At 34.5% G+C, this 17,249-nt stretch overlaps 1 protein-coding gene across 1 annotated transcript in view; it reads right to left on the bottom strand.

Moving 5' to 3' along the window:
* The window catches only part of LOC144450420 (alpha-actinin-like), a 60,776-nt gene that overhangs the window by 36,434 nt on the left and 7,093 nt on the right, over window positions 1-17,249 (bottom strand). The window contains exon 2 of the mRNA XM_078141019.1: window positions 2,120-2,354. Coding sequence (XP_077997145.1) covers window positions 2,120-2,354 — 235 coding nt within the window. The remainder of the gene's footprint in view (window positions 1-2,119; window positions 2,355-17,249) is intronic.

Below are 17,249 nucleotides of genomic sequence, written 5' to 3'. Positions count from 1 at the left end.
AACGCTTTTTGGTTATTTCTGTCATGTGAGTCATGTGACTATTTTGATCTGCATATATTAATTAAATTTAAATATCCATGTAAAGCTAGAAAAAGGCACGACAACTTCATGTTTGTGTTTAAACAAATATGCCCATATTAGTCTTATTGGTTTTATTATTGGTTACTGTATTTTTTGAAGGCATGACACAATTTCGAAAAATTGTATTTCCATCTTATGTTTTAACATAGACAAAAAGCACAGTAGACAGCTTCACACAGGTTTTTTTTATTTTTACAATTGGAACCATGTCAGAAAGTCTCAATGCTGGAGACATGCATGTACTTTTTCCTACAAAACTCCTTCCCATCCCAACCCATATCCCCCCCCCCCCCCATTTCTCTCATATGCACGTATAGAGAAAACAACAACATAAAAGTAATATTGCATTTGATAATAATACACACAGCTTACCTATATTGCATACCTAGTGTACACTACAGGCACACTACATACCTACATTTTGTATATGTACATGTACACTAACACATCACTAGCAGTGCACGGATGCATCTGTTGAGTTTTGATATTAAGTTGTCAGTTTGATGCACACACATGACATGCACTACTACTAACATGTTAGTGACAATAACATAGCATATAGTTCTAGAAGCATTACTTATTTCCAGTGGTGCTGACATGCCATTAGTAAAGCTGGGTTTATATCCTATGATTGTAAGTCATGAGTAAGTATCCCATTCATGAACAAATGAATATGTGACTATTTGAACTATAATCTATGTTTTTATGTACACACTGTAAACCTGGAGACTTACATGCACACTCATCTCCTGTTATTTGGCATGCACATAGCTACTTGCATTTGCCATAGCATTTTTTCACAAGAAAGCTAAAGAGATACTGTATTTTAAACAGGGGTGAATATGTGATGATTTCATTTGGACATGTTACATAGATAAATGAGTATTCTGACAAAAGTTTGAATATATCAGCTTGTTCATAGAATCTGTGAAAACATAAACCAGTGAAACATCTCCAGGGTTGACAGTGTACATAATTTCACACCTGGGCTACAGGGTGTCCCTTTCATGCAACACACATGTTGAATACCTAGCACAAACCAATGCATCAGTTACTAGCTTGCCACTCAATTCTTGTAATGAGAATTCTTATCATTTTTGGGAATTTTTCCACACATATGGGAGAAAAATTAGGATTTGGGATTTGGATAAATAAACACACAAGCCTTCAATCAGGAAGCAATAAGCAACATGGAATGGCATAATGATTCAATTAAACAAAATCACAGGTTGCTATTTCATTTTTTAGTTTTTGTATTTTGTACCTGATGCTTTATGTCTGGCGATAAAGATGAACTTTGGATCAGAACGGCATTAGTTTTCATAGTTTTTAGTCTTTGACAATATGCATTAATTTGCTTTTCTTGCAGAGAATCATTAATTTTATCGGACCAATATATTCAGATTTTCCCGCTGAACATGTCATTTTCTACCCTTTCCATATGAATAACTGAAGAAGTACATGTTTGGAAAGAGACAATGAAAGCCGAACATTTCACTTGACAAGGCATTATAACTATAATATTAATCTATATGTTTCCTGTTAATAGTTGCTTAGTTGTGAATTACTGCTCATATCTTGATACTTACATATTCTCTTTTCACTTACCGAAAAGTATGAAAAATAATGCCGTTTTGGTCAAAACTGTCTTTGAATTTTGTATACTAGTATTCTGAAAGTAAGATTTGGCCTTGCAGTTGCCTTTAACCAACCAAACTAACATTTTATACATCAATTCAAAAACAGTCATCAATAGTAATTATATTATTGGTGCTTGCATGAATATGAACGCAACACAAATATGAGGTATATGTACGTCGCAACAGACGACACAAAATAGTCTGTAAGATACGCCATGTTGGGTCACCCTCACACATCGACCTACCCATTTCAGTAAGAATGGAACAACATGACGTATCGAACAGTCTAGACACACAGCAGCCCAAAGTGAAAAAAAAAATTTGCTAAAATGATGATTCTGTGACTGCTTGCAGGGAAGGGACACTTACTCCTGACTACTACACCATCCAAACCTTACCTTCAGCACCAATGGAAATCAGTTTGACTCCCTTCCTTTGAATAAAATCTAGTGCTTTGTTCACATTGGCAATCTTGTGGAATCTCATTCTGCCCTTGTCGGGCTTGGACAGACGTTCTCCTGAAATCACCTCCAGAAGCAACATCAATTTTAGACCGCTGGCAAAGTCTTCTTCTATGTTGTCTATTTGAACACCAGCTTTCCTTAAATGGGAATTGCACCATGCTGTAAACGTCTGTTTGAGAAAAAAAAGAAGCAAAAACAGAAATACAAATTTTAGTATATTTACTACAACTGTTCAACTTCTCTAAAGTAAAGTCAACTGAAAAAGGCACACATTATCTAATACTTGTATTTTGTCTTTTCAAATTCTAACACAAATATTTCAGTGATTTTGTTAAGAGCAGTAAGTACGCAAAATCTACCCGAGTTCTCCAGGTATTTGGGGGTTCTCCACCAAAACTATAGTATATTATATGTGAGCTTTCTGATTTTAAAGCAGGGTTCTCAGACCTTAGCAAAAATACTGGCTTATCTCAACTGATCAACTTTATCAAAATAGAGACAGGTACAAGTTTGTTAATCTAATATTTTTTTCTTTTCAGATTTTAACACAAAGATTTTGGAACTGGATGAAGTGGCAACAGCTAAATAAAGTCAAACTACATTCATTAACATGTGACATGAAGTAGTGACTCAAACTAAAATACCCCTAGTGCGAACAGCTGACCTAAAAAACATACATTTATCTCAATAAAGAGTTTTAAACGAGTGGACATCAGGCAGTTATGCACTAACAAACAATAGCGTACAGCAGTTTAGCTCTACCTGTACTTCTATCTTATTCAGTAAGCTTACTTGAAGTGATTGTCTCTATTACGTGTAGGACATGAGCTGAATACAAAAGAAACTAAGGTACCAGGATACAAATTAAAACTCACTACGACTCCATTCAAATGTGAATGACTGTAGCATATATCATTAAGCTCACTTTCACAACTACACAGATCCCCCAAGGCAAGCTGTCTTGTATACAAATGAGTATGTCCTTATTTGACCTTAATGAGTACACAACCTACGAAAAAACCTCTTTTGAGTTCAAAGGTCACCTGTCTCTGAAGACAGGGTAGCTTTATACTTTCCTTTAATCCTTTTTTATGTGTAGAGTTCACCCACTATAAATGACTAATTAATCTCCAACAACATTCACCACAGCTATATCAACTCTGACAGGGTGACAGACCTATTTTATTGTAATTTAAGAACAATCAAGTGTGAATTAGCTGAAATGAGTCAGACACCCACTGTACATGTGAGTGAGGTGATCTAGAGCTCAGCTACAAATGTGATCAATTTTTAGTTGTCATCAGAATTAATAATTTCCTAGTGTGTGGAAACAGTAGAGATGACCTTTACAAGTACACATTCAATCAATTTAAAGTTAAAATCAAATTAACCCTTTGATAGCATATTTCACTAGTTTCAGAACATTTTTCTTCCACCATAAGGTTCTCTATTGAACTATTCACTATATGTATATGCACAGTACATACATATGTGAAATTTCCCATTCATAAATTCATATACAAATGACTGTTCTATTTGAGCATGTATGTATTAAACTGATCTACAATTGTACAGGTATGCTCCTTTTTTTCCTCTGTATACGAAACAGAAAGTAAATGTTACACTTACAGGTACCTATTTGTTTGTACTGGTACATGTATTCATTGACAAGTAACGATTTCTTCACTTGGATCAATTTGGGTCAATATATTTATGGATTTTTACAATTAAATAAAAAATATATACAATGTATATATAACTTCACATTTCTATGCATGACAAATGTACATACGTTGTAATGTACACATGTGCAATGTAGGGTGGTGAAGCCTTGGCTGAGCAAAAACCTCCACTGTACACAGTTTGCAGTTCCACAGAAGGTCCTGAATTTTTTTTACATTTTGGAACATGGACATGTACATGTACTTCTTGTTAAATGCATATTTTTCTAAAGGAAACAAACTACTTTATTAAATTTGATTCAATATCTTGTTTATGGAAATCCAGCTGAATAATGTTATTTCAGGCAGATTTACCTGACTGATACAACCATGTACATTTACCAAGCGTACGACTAAAACTGGCGTGAAGTATTTACAGTACTAGTCTCCAGACTACACAGTCTAGTACACTGTGTTTGTTGTTGCAGTCTACTGCTGCATACAATCACTGATAAACATCGTTTTTTTCCCGGAGACACACTTCAGTGCATCAACAAAATGGACTCCTTACATTGTACATGTACATGTATATAGACTTGATGGATCCATCTATGAGTATGATACTGACTTGTAAGTTGGGTGGCTGCTAGAAATTCAACACCTTTTTCTTCTAATAACTGTCTCCTAATGTACAATACATTCATGTTATTTGTAAATGTTTGTCTCATCATACAGTACTGAAACCATCTGGAACTTCTATACATGTATATCAAAATTGTTATATCATTTGTAATTTGACAAGAAATATATATATAAAGTTAACAAGGTTTGAAAATAACATTAAGCATCTAATTCTATGGCAATAATTTCTTACAAACATACATTTGTAACAATTCTGATCAACGTTAATATCAGACCATACGGGTACTGTACTTATATATATTGTAGTATCACCTAGCGACTGACAGGAATATGCAAATAAGCTAACTCAGTTTGAACACTATAACAAACCTGAGAACACAAAACCTTTCCTTTGAGTGCAGAAGATGTAATCGCTGCAGTATTTATTACAGGTAAGATTCTTTTCGAAGTAAGCCTCAAAGTGGAAAACTTTTGTGTGGCAGCTTTCACTGAAACCTGATATGTTGTTTTTGAACACCTTTTCATTCTACTGAGTGACTCCCAATTCACTCCAAATTATATGCACGAACTCCACCTCGTTTATTTTTCACCCACAACCGTCGGGCTACACAAAGACAAAACTAAAAAACTAAACCCTGTCTGCATGAAAATAGCATCTTACGGCAGAATTAATGTGCTGTGTTTCCAGCTAACATCCACAACAAAGCAACTGAACAAGGGTGTCAAGTATGCACAACAATTTGAACTAAGAATGTATGTATACTGCCAACAAATACTTGTCGGACACAGTGCAAATAGAATTCAACATGCCTACATTTTGTACATCTATACTTCGAAGTTTGAGGTCATCATAATGTCACGTGACGGTCATGTGACATTATTACACATGGAAGATGGAAATACACAGAAGATGGAAATAGCACTACATTGTGTACATCTCTACAAACATATACTTTTCAGTCATCATTTAAAATCATCAAATTTGCTTATGTCAGTTGTTGAGAAACCTGTATTTGAACAATGTACAAATACAAAACTATACATTCAAGGTTTACACATTTGTACACATAGATAGAGAGTCAGACAGACAGAGACAGATAGATAGACAGAAACAGACACACACACAGACAGACAGACAGACAGACAGACAGACAGACAGACAGACAGACAGACAGACAGACACAACAAAATAGTTCTTGTACATGTTACATGTTTAAGTACATGTATGATAAATAATTAGGTGTTATTCTCCCATATTTTTCTTCATTCAGCCAAGGAAAATACCGGTGGCATTGTCACTACGAGTTGCTAGACGAGTAGTGACAACCCATTTGGTCACAATTATTTTCCACCTGAATGATGAAAAATACTGTGGAATAACATAATTATACCTCAAGCATAATTTATGAAAAATGGAGAAAAGCAATAGTGATTTATAATGTTTTTACTCATATTCCGAACTCTACAAAACCAGTGACATAGACACAGGTTGTCGTGACATAGAACCTATACATATATGTATGATGAACACTATAAGCGTGAACACTCACACGTGACATATATTTTGTGGACATGATGACCACATGCATCACATCACACCATGTACATGTATATTTTTGTAGACAAATATGCACACATACTAATGTCATATTTCAAGTTATGACTAATGTCCTATACAATCATCTGATATGAGACCTATGACTTTACTCCTACTAAATCAACAGCTAACATTTCATATCAACTCCTAACAATTCTCCATTATTCATTGTTAAAACTTCATTTGACTACAAAACTGTAAGCCATCTATCATAGTAGTGAACTACACCTGATCATACAAACACTACATGGACATGCCAGGTGACGACGTCAACATACACAATTGTACAAATGACTCCATAACCATCATAAATTACACATAATCACTTGACACAGAATATGTATTACTATTCATAGATTGACAGAATGGTAAGAATCTGGTAATACAATGTGAAATGACTGATCACTTTCTATCAATTGGTGATGGACATTGGACATGATAACAGAGTTGATACAAGATATTGCAGTCAGATACCAGATAAGATAAAAGGACAATGTGTTATATATCTAGTGCAAACATTCATTACAAGTTGTATCAGAACTCAATTTTTAACACATTCATTTACATGTACTAGTATACATTGTTGTGAAATAAGTCAATAATACACAGTCAATAATAATTGAATAGAGCATATGGGTGAAACGGTTTCATTCAATTCTATGTTTTACAATAAACTATATACAATGTATTAGCAGTGCAGGCTTATAGGCTTTGTACATGTATGTATGTAACATGTTGCACTGAAAGCCTTACAGTTACAGGTACAATGTGTATGTATCTGATCTACATACATATGGTGAGAGCTCATAATGCAAGACACACTTAGGTCACACTTTCTGGCTTTTTAAGTCTTGCTTGGTTTGATTAGAAACCACAACATACGTGTATGTAAGTCATGTATTAAAATGTTGGCAGTCTGCTTCATACGATTTACAATGTGCAATTATTACTTTAGATATTTGATGGGCAACATCAAATTACAAGTCAATGTAAAATGGTGCAGTACATTTTTGCTACGGTCTGACTCTGTAAAAGAGAGTATACTACTATAGCCTAGGGACTTGTCATTTTCACTTTACCAGATGCTGTTTGGAAGTAAAACAGTATATTGCCAAGCCTACCAGTAAAGTCTCTGGGCTAAAGAGACTACGTGTTTCTTCTACAATTATTCCAAATTTTGGTGGGGAACTATGTGGGTGAACGTAAAAAGAATAATGGAAATCTCAGGTATGTGTGTGTGTGTGTGTGTGTGTGTGTGTGTGTGTGTGTGTGTGTGTGTGTGTGTGTGTGTGTGTGTGTGTGTGCGTGTGTGTGCGCACGTACATGTTGTACGTGTATGTGACAGTGTGTGTGTTGCAATGAACTTTTGCCCTGGACATGAAGAAATTGCACTGTAAAATACCATAATGGCACTTTGAGAAATAGTTTTACACATCTGCAGACGATCTGACTTGGAATGTTCAAATGGTTTTTCCAGCATTGATGACCATTCTTGTAATGATATAAAATTGAATACACTATGTGCAAGCTGTGTATTACTATTAGTGTAAAGGTATCTGACAAGTCAAGGCCTTCCTACCTTACCTCCTACAGATCATGAAGGTTTCCCTTTCCATACAGTTTTACTACATGTATATGCATGCTAAATGCCAATGACACCTGATAGTGTCTCAACAGTCTGGTCTTTTCAGCCTCAACACATTTGATTAAATGCAAATTAAAGACTTATTAAGAAGATTTATTAAGGAGGACATTTCTTATTACAAACTGAAGGAGCCATCACTTTGCTACTTGAATACTAGAGTTTTTTACAGGCCAACATTGGATTTCTGATTAGGATTCAAATTTGGGTGTGGAAAACAGATGTCTGGCAGGCTCTTTAGAAAACATTGGTCACAAACATACGAGTGGCCCTATTGCATCTTTGTGGGTGAACTAACAAGATAATAGCAATCCACAACCATGGTTTTCAAACATTGGGGTTTAAGAATACTAATTGTACAAACTAATTAGCCAGGACCCTGTTTTGGAATGAAAAGAAACTAAAATGCTTTAAAAATTTAATGACGTGATATCAACACGGTTGATACATTTTTTGTACCTCAAAACGTCACCAATCATGCACAGGATTTTTCTTAATTCTTATTAATGCAGTGGTGCATAAAAAATGAAAAATATTGTAGATAGTTTCAAGAACTTTCAATTCTTTTTCTCTTTTTTATTATTCCTTTTTTATATTCTTATTTGACAAATACCAAAGAAGACACCATTGAAAAAATATAAAATAATTTTTTTTTCAACACAAAAGGAAAATACATCTGAGTTCACATTCAGCTGAAAAATGCAGTATCATGTTCCAATCGAAAACTGAATATAGAGTGGCAAATACTACAAATAACTTCAACAATTATATACACAGATGTTTTTTTTAAAATATTTTGATCTTCATTTGAAGTCAAATTTATGATCTCTCTAAATTTAACCAACCCACCATAATAGTAAATATTAATAGCAAGTGAAACATTTCAATCGCCCAAACAATTCACGTTTTTATTACATAAAGTTACCACAGCTCACAACCTTGTGGTCAAAGTATCATACAGTACTGTTCTATAGAAAGATGTCTGAGTATTAAAGACACATGACACCAGAATGTGGTATATGGTTACCACAAGTACTATATCATCTACAGCCAAGTGTATAGATTCACATTTTTAAAAACATACATAAAAGAATGCATGAAATTTATGTCGATTTTTTATTCTTGTTGGTAGACAGAATATCAAAAGTAACGACTGTTCTTATGTCTCTTGGAGATGAGGATGAATGTAACTTTAGATGAGTGAAAAGGTCTTTTTTAATGATCTGATCAAAATGTTGCTATGATCTTTGAGATTAACTCACAACAGAATTGAGATCTTCAGTTTATCAATTTTCTTATTTTCACTTTGGTATCATGAAACTATAACAAAATTGTGGACACGATGCAAATGTCTGATCTACCATTTAAGCAATACTGTTTCATCCACCTCTGCTAAGACTCTCACATGAGAAGTAAGAATCTTCAAACTACATGTACCACACTTCAAATAACATGTATTGTACCACACAAAATATTTGTGAACTACGATTCTGATATTTAGATAAAATTTCTTTCAGCAAATTGACACATTAATATTGAACAGTGAAAGAGATGTAATACAATACTGGTACAAGTAAGGGTGCAAATAATTACTTTGGTGCGACTCAAGACAGGTTCTAGAATTTATTACAATTTCTGCAAAATTATATGGTACACCATCAGTGGTGTATGACAGTAGAACTATGAATCATGTTCATGATATGATTTGAACTCAGTAGCATATGCATCTATGCACAGAGACTGTCAGTAAGAGAACTATATATACAATTTGATGCAGCTAGTAGTACTTTATGTAAATGCAAGAATGTACATCAAATGACCCCGAGAAGTGTGTCCCTCTGGTGAGCATGTGCACACGGTACCTCACATATCACACTGACGATGACCCATAAGAAAAAGTGCATACATTGTACTTTAGCAGTATTTTTTTAAACATGTACATGTAACATACATTTAGACCTGTTATGTACAAACAGAATTACCTGGAGTACTATCTCCCTCTGATATTCAGACATAGGTGTACAGGGACACTTTTTATTTATTGGGGGGGGGGGGGGTTAGGGGTTGTCTAAATTGATGAAAATCAGGTTTTTGTCTGAGTGACATATAGGGGAACACCACACTTTGGAGGTGTCTCTGTCCCTCCTCAGTGGTGCATCAAATTGGTTCTACTGAGAAGGAACACACACACACATGTACCATCAATGGTCCATCAAATTGGCTTCACAGAGTTTAATACTAAGGAACACATACGTGTACATAGCATCACATACCAGTGATGACCTGAAGAAACACAAAACTTACATCTCTTCATATACTCCATACCTATACAACCACATATGACCTGAAGGAATTTTTCACTGTGACAGGCACACGGTGTCAGTAACTTACACCATGTTACAAGACCTGATATGTATATGTATGTGTCTATGAATAGCAGAATAATGTTACAGAATACTGGATAAGGTTGTCATCTACCACCCACATAAATTCAGCTTTTCTACAATAGAAATCTGGGGTCAATATCTTGTCATGACGAAAACTACTTTTATTTTGTATTTCCTTCAAAACAGACCCATGTAACCTAATTTGGCAGTCATTTTGGATTCACATGAATAAATTTGTCATGTTGATATTCTTGTTCAACTTTGCCTGGACCACATTTTTTTGACTGATGGATACATCTACACCATTCTTAGCAGATTTCTTGCTAAAGCTCTCATAAAATTCTGCACAACTCATTTTTAAAGGGCATGTAGGCATTAACATCGGAACAATCTGTGAATGGAATCTGTGCATGGGGTATACAGGGTGATTTTGTTTTCAGCCATTTCTTTCAATCTTTTCCAAAAATTACTTATGTACAGTAAGTATACACGATAAAGAACGAACTATGTATTCACACTATAATATTGTAAAATATCCCTCAAATATTGGTTTTAAATATTCAACCCATAAATAAATTTTAACATCCTCCCTTCACTATTAAATCTCATATTCTTGTACACTATTAGTGTTATCTTATAAAAGTAACTATACCCCAGGATTATGAATATGAAGATCTATAGAACCAGTCTTTTGATCATATCCAAACTTTTTCTATAACTCGGTCTGCTAGACAACTGTGTACCACACCCAAATTTTCCTCCTAATCTTACTTGGGGCTTTAAATGCAAATTTTAAAACTTTTCTTTTTTTTTCAATTTTGGTGGCATAATCTCCTAAATATAATATGACATATAAGATATCAGTGTGAATCCAGTATTCAGAACAGACTAACTGAGATATTCCCCCTGCAGAGAGTTACTTCATTGACATCCAGTGACTTTTAACATTTACAGTCTAGCCTGGTCAGTGATATACATGTATGTAAATTCTCATATTAAACTGTTGACAGCCTTATGTGGAATCTTTCCTTCAGCTAACAACTGTGGTTTCATTTCATTCTATTCTCAGAGGTATGTCAGTGGAATTTCAGCAATTGGGGTCCAACCAAAGGAAATCACTGCACACACAAAATATACTATTTCTAGAACTTGAATTACAAGTGAAATTGCTGCTTTTTCATTGGAAGTTTTCAAACTAAGAATTGTTCAGAGCTTTTGTATTTAAGTGAACAGAATAAGTTCCAGTTGTGTGAGTATCTTGATACATAGGTTTGAGGTAAAATGAAATACGGCATTCTTACAGCACACAGAGTGATGTACTAAGGGGGTAAATAAAAGGGTGTGAGAACTTCAATAAACAGCTGCTATACACATGTGTGTAATATTGATATGACAAAAACAGTTGATGCCAATGTCACAGTTTTATTAGTTTATTTTCGGACCAGTCCAATAAAAAGATGTATTTACGTACACTAGATGATGTGGTACAGGTAACAAAATTGATTAATCCAATTTATTTGCTCACAAAACATTTTTCTTGTATTACTAGATATTTGAATATGAAGATAATGCCGCCATTTGCAAGCACAATCAAAGCATACAGACATACAAACTGTATGCATTTCAATTGAATTTCAAATATTTACAATACATATTTTTTGAATCATTTTTGTTCTAATTTACTACTAATATAAACTTATCAATACTGTAACATATTTTGACTTTCAGAAACAGTGATGGTGGTATCAATGACAAAACACTTGTGTAGTTTCGATCTCAGACACATATATTTTAACTCCCTTTGGCAAATGCTACTTGGCCTTTGACCCTAGATGACCTAGGGTCATTCACATTATGTTAATGTTGATCTGCTTTTGTGCAGTTGTATGGCTTCTAATAATTTGGTGGAAACCACCCCCATCTCCAGCAATGTGTACACAACAGAATACCTTAAACCACTGCTGCTAAACTGGGGTTCTCACTGATAAGCAAGTGAATTGTCAAAATAAATATGTACTTCTAATCTGTTATAAGATAAATTTTGAAACTGAGACGACTGTCAAGATTGCATGATGTACTGGAATATGGCCAGAAATGATGTGAACCTGGCGTTTGTCCAAGTAGGGCAAACCACTATAGAAACCGCACACAGACTGGACTGTCTGTCAGTCTAACAATGTACATCATGTACAAATACACATACTCACACAACCCATTGTACTATATGACCACAATTAGGAATGTAAAGACATGGTCATGTACATGTATGACACTGCTATGATTGTAGTTAGCTTTGATAAATGTTTGACACAGTCAGACTACAAAATAGTCATGGATGGAGTGCCAAAAGTTTCCACTCTACAAGGCAGCAACAAACAGAGCTCAACCCCATGACAGTTTTTAACAGTGACCAGTTATGGTTCCACTCTGTCAGGTACATGTACTTTGTATGGGGAGACACCATTATAAACTTGACCAACAATTTGTAATGAATTTAAATATTCTACTATATATTACTGGTGCTCAAATAACTGAAGTATATACATGCATTTAGATATGGTTTGAAATGTGGGCTTTTATTGGCCAGCTCAGCAACAAAGGAAGGCATGGTACAAATTATACAACCATTCATTGCAATTTGCCATCAAAATGGACTACAGATATGCATTTTATATACATGTACTGACTATACACACATTTTTAAACCAACTGAACATTAAATGTGTGATTTTATTTCCCCATACTTTGCTATTAATAATACATTTGCATATAAACAAATTACATATTTGTATTTTATAGTATGCACTACTCTATGCCATCACCACAAAAGCAAACTGGAGGTAACAAAAATACCCTTCAGAATAATAAATAGGATATAATTACACTCATGCTGGTTTTATGTCAGACACTGTGTACCATAAATGATGTGGTCAATTTTAGATGAAATTCAACTAGATGATTCATTGTGTCTAGATGGTACTCCATCACACACCCACTTGACATACACACACATAGCTTCATTAATCCCACTATACACGTACATCATCTCATTACATCTGTTACAAGCTTTCAGTCTCTGATTTTTACTATTTTATACTTTGCTTCTTTTTTTATACACGTACAAGATAGTCTTGACCTCTTACGCTATGGTGAATTGTTTCGTTCAAAAAAAGCAAAAACTGATTGTTCCCTTCAAAACAAAATATTGGTGACATATGTTTAATTCTCATTTAAGTAAAAACTTGTGTGTTTCAATCAAGGATGGTTGCCACCTGTGTGGGGTCTTCAATTTGTGTCAATATATGCCAGTAAGCGCATTATCATACCAGTATTGCGAACACCAGGAGGCCCAGAGCTTTTTTTAATATCACTACCAAGGCAATACATACCAATGAAAAGGTTGAGCCCAGACACTTGCCATGGTCACTATCAAAAACTATCAAATCCTGGGCCAAAAAGCACTTGACATACATACATTTTTGACTGAATATTTCCAAATGTGATGTGTCATTTGAATGTCTACTATTCCAGGTCAAAGGTCATGTTTTGTTGATCAAACCAGTCAGAGAATACCTAGCATGGTATTGGGTAAGCTGAAGCATGTGTAAATAGAGATTTGGATATTTCTATTGATACCTTGATTTACAGCTTTTGTACACCTACAAGAAAACATCATGTGTCCCTCCTTGTGATAACATTATACTATACACATTTTCTAACCAGCTTAGATTTCACATTGTACATGTCCAAGTAACTAATCAATGTTTTTACTATGAGTAGTAAGTAGGTAGAATCCACCTGAGTTCCCAATGCATATTACCTGGGTTTCCCGCCAATATTATGGCACTTTGACAAGGGTTATAGAAATTTATGCAACGTGGACCATATTTACTCTTTCTGGTACTGAGGTTCCCCAAATGTAACCAAAAACACTGAACAAAATAACAATTTTGTGAACAAAAATTGACAATTTCTGATCTTTGTTTATGGGACAATTTTCATACGCACTGCAGTCATTCTTTTTGCAAACACATAGCATTCATTTTTATTTGGCTGTCAAACTCTCAATAAAATTTAATTCTTATTTGTTTCTCAGCAGTACTTTAAGTAATTGCATTTCAATATGTGCTTGATAAATCTTCTGCGAGAACTACTTCAAAGCAAATAAATAGAACTTGAACATGTCAAAAGAGAGGTGCATACACAACCCATTTCATCCTGTATTTTCTGTGAACTTGCAACCCCCCCCCCCCCCACATTTGTATGTCCCCATCCCCTCTGTAAGTTCTTATGTCCTTCTCTGTGCATATCAACAAGTTGGTAAATGCAGAGCAAAAACTTAAAGTTAGAAACAACACGTATCTTTCATTGCAAAGCATAGAAAATCCATTACAGCTTACAAACTGCTGTAGGGGACTGACTAACTGTATTTCCAATTCCATCTTCTCTCTACTCAATGTCTACTCTTTTCAATGCTCCTACCGACATGTGCTTTTTGTCCACCCCTTAGCCTATCTAATCTCTACTGTGGATAATTACTACTTGTTACAGCAAATAACTCTTCAAGCACACACAAAGCTATGTTCTCCAGTAGCAAAACGTGCAAGTGTCTTTTGTTGTTGTTGCTACTACAACTACCAGTACTACTACTTGTTTTTTTTACGTAACATAGCAGGGATTGAATTCTATTATTTATTCATTCAAAGACAAGGCAGTGAGTATAAATAAATGTTGTTCTTCTGGTATATCTATCTAACTAGGTGTGTCTAAAGTAATTGTGCAGAGTTTTCAAACACTAGACCTTCATTTACTTTCATCTTTTCAATTCATCTGCAAATTTGAAACGGAAGTCTTGGATAACTTTCAGTGAATATTTACATATCAAAAGACTTAACAGTTAGACCTGTCTCTCAGTGTCAATGATTTAGGCCATTTGCTATGTGGTCTGCAAAACAACAGTTTCCACAAGATGTCATTTTAGGACCAGACAACTACATACTTTTAATTCAAGACTGAAGGAAGTGAAGCCATCAAAAGATTCCCACAGATCAGAAAATATATCCAACTACACAGATCAACATGTCATGATTTTCCAATGGTTTCACATGAACCAACGAATTCATGTATTTTGAATGGCTTCATCTCATACATGTACCAGAACCCATTAACTCATTCCAAATCATTCAAAGTACACAGAACAGAATAGCATGGATGGATGAATGCACATTGATAGACTTTGCATTTGCTTAGCAGTAGGTGGCCATGTCTGACTCTCCTTGTAAATAAGATGGAAAGGACCACTATATGTCTTGAAATGGAGTGTGGTCCAAGACTAACTTTGCATCTTCATAACGATTTACCACCCCATCAAATGTATTAAAGTACTTGGCCCTCTTTTAAAATATTTTAGTTTCACTCCCCATGTCTATGGAAACTTTGAAAATGAACTGTTCACATGACAAATATTAGTGCAAACTGCTGGTAGTTAGCAGTTTCACCTTTTCATCAGAACCCAAATAAATTCCTGAAGTTGTATGCAACCTTACATCAAGAATACTGCCCTAATTTTCCCTATCTACTTGAAATCATAAGGATAAATGTAGTCTGTGAGTTCATAGTACCCTAGTACTTCATAGGTAGTTTTTTTTTAGCTCAACAGGTAGTTTTTTCTCCTTCCTCTCTATACTGTCAACAATATTACAATAGACTATAACATTCCATTGTAATGACATAATCAGTCACTTGGTTGACAGCACACAGCTCCAAACACAATGAACAAGAGAGTTTAACTGTGGTAACATTATCCACAGGAAGACATACATGTACTCAGTGCCTCCTTTCACAGTCACCTCAATTCTATTCTTAATATAGTCAGCTGTACACCACTTTGACACACCTGTGTTTTAAACTGCCATAAAAAGTCAATCCATAATGCATGAAGTACTTGAATATATAAATACTTCACAAGTTCACTTGCTTTGGCATATTTTCTATGGAAAATTTAGTAAAAATGCACTAAATACCACCGTGTAGCTTGAAGTATTGTGAGGCACTGTAGAGTATATCGTTTGCATGGTAATCACGCTCCCTATGGCCTGAAATCTATGGCTTCTAAGCAACATTCTTCTCTGCTAGACTTCAGAAAAACTGCACACACAGCCTTAATAGTCTGTTCAGTCAATCGTTTTTTACTCAAATGAATTAAATTACTTACAAAAGAATGCATTTTAAATTGCAAAGCACTTTACTTTTGTGAAGAAATGAACTTGAACAATGTTTATTTCAAATTTCTACATACATACATACATACATACATACATACATACATACATACATACATACATACATACATACACATACATACATACATACATACATACATACATACATACATACATACATACATGCATACATACATACATACATACATACATACATACATACATACATACATACATACATACATACACACCAACAAAGCAACCACTGGACTCTTTTCAGTAAAATGAACTTAGAAAATGAAACCATCCACAGATATTTTTGCAAAACATAAAACTTGATAAATCTTTTGTAATGATTAATGTGTGATGGCTACAAAAATGGATTTGAACATAAACAGATAAATGCAAAACATATCCTTTCAGATCCTACAACTGTATATGTTAAATCATGGGTTAAATGGTAGTTGGTATTTTTGTTATCAAGCTCATTTGATAAGGAAAGTCTTTGACATAGTTATAATTTGTCATACTTTAACAAATTTATGTTTCCTGGTACGTCTACAGTCTAGTCAGGCACATACAGACGTGATGTATAGCAGACATCATATAACACTATCATTTTTAAGTACATTTGTAAATTATTATCTCAAACTGTTAACAACTCTAACACAAATATGTCAAGTGTGCATCATTTCCGGTCTGTCTGTGCTATCACTGTACAATACCAATATTGAATAAGGTATCTTTTCTCTAATAAGTACATGTACACACATAACCTCTCCAACCCTAACCCTAGGTTTGATGTTTTGCACGACAAGATGGGTACAAATTGCTAGTATTCCTAAATTACATATTGCTGGACCATTGACACTCAAGAGACCGATAGCATCTGGACAGTTATCCTGCCATACCAA

The sequence above is a fragment of the Glandiceps talaboti genome, chromosome 2 (genome assembly GCF_964340395.1).
Source record: "Glandiceps talaboti chromosome 2, keGlaTala1.1, whole genome shotgun sequence".
Taxonomy (NCBI): domain Eukaryota; kingdom Metazoa; phylum Hemichordata; class Enteropneusta; family Spengelidae; genus Glandiceps; species Glandiceps talaboti.
This window is presented reverse-complemented; position numbering and strand designations above follow the sequence as displayed.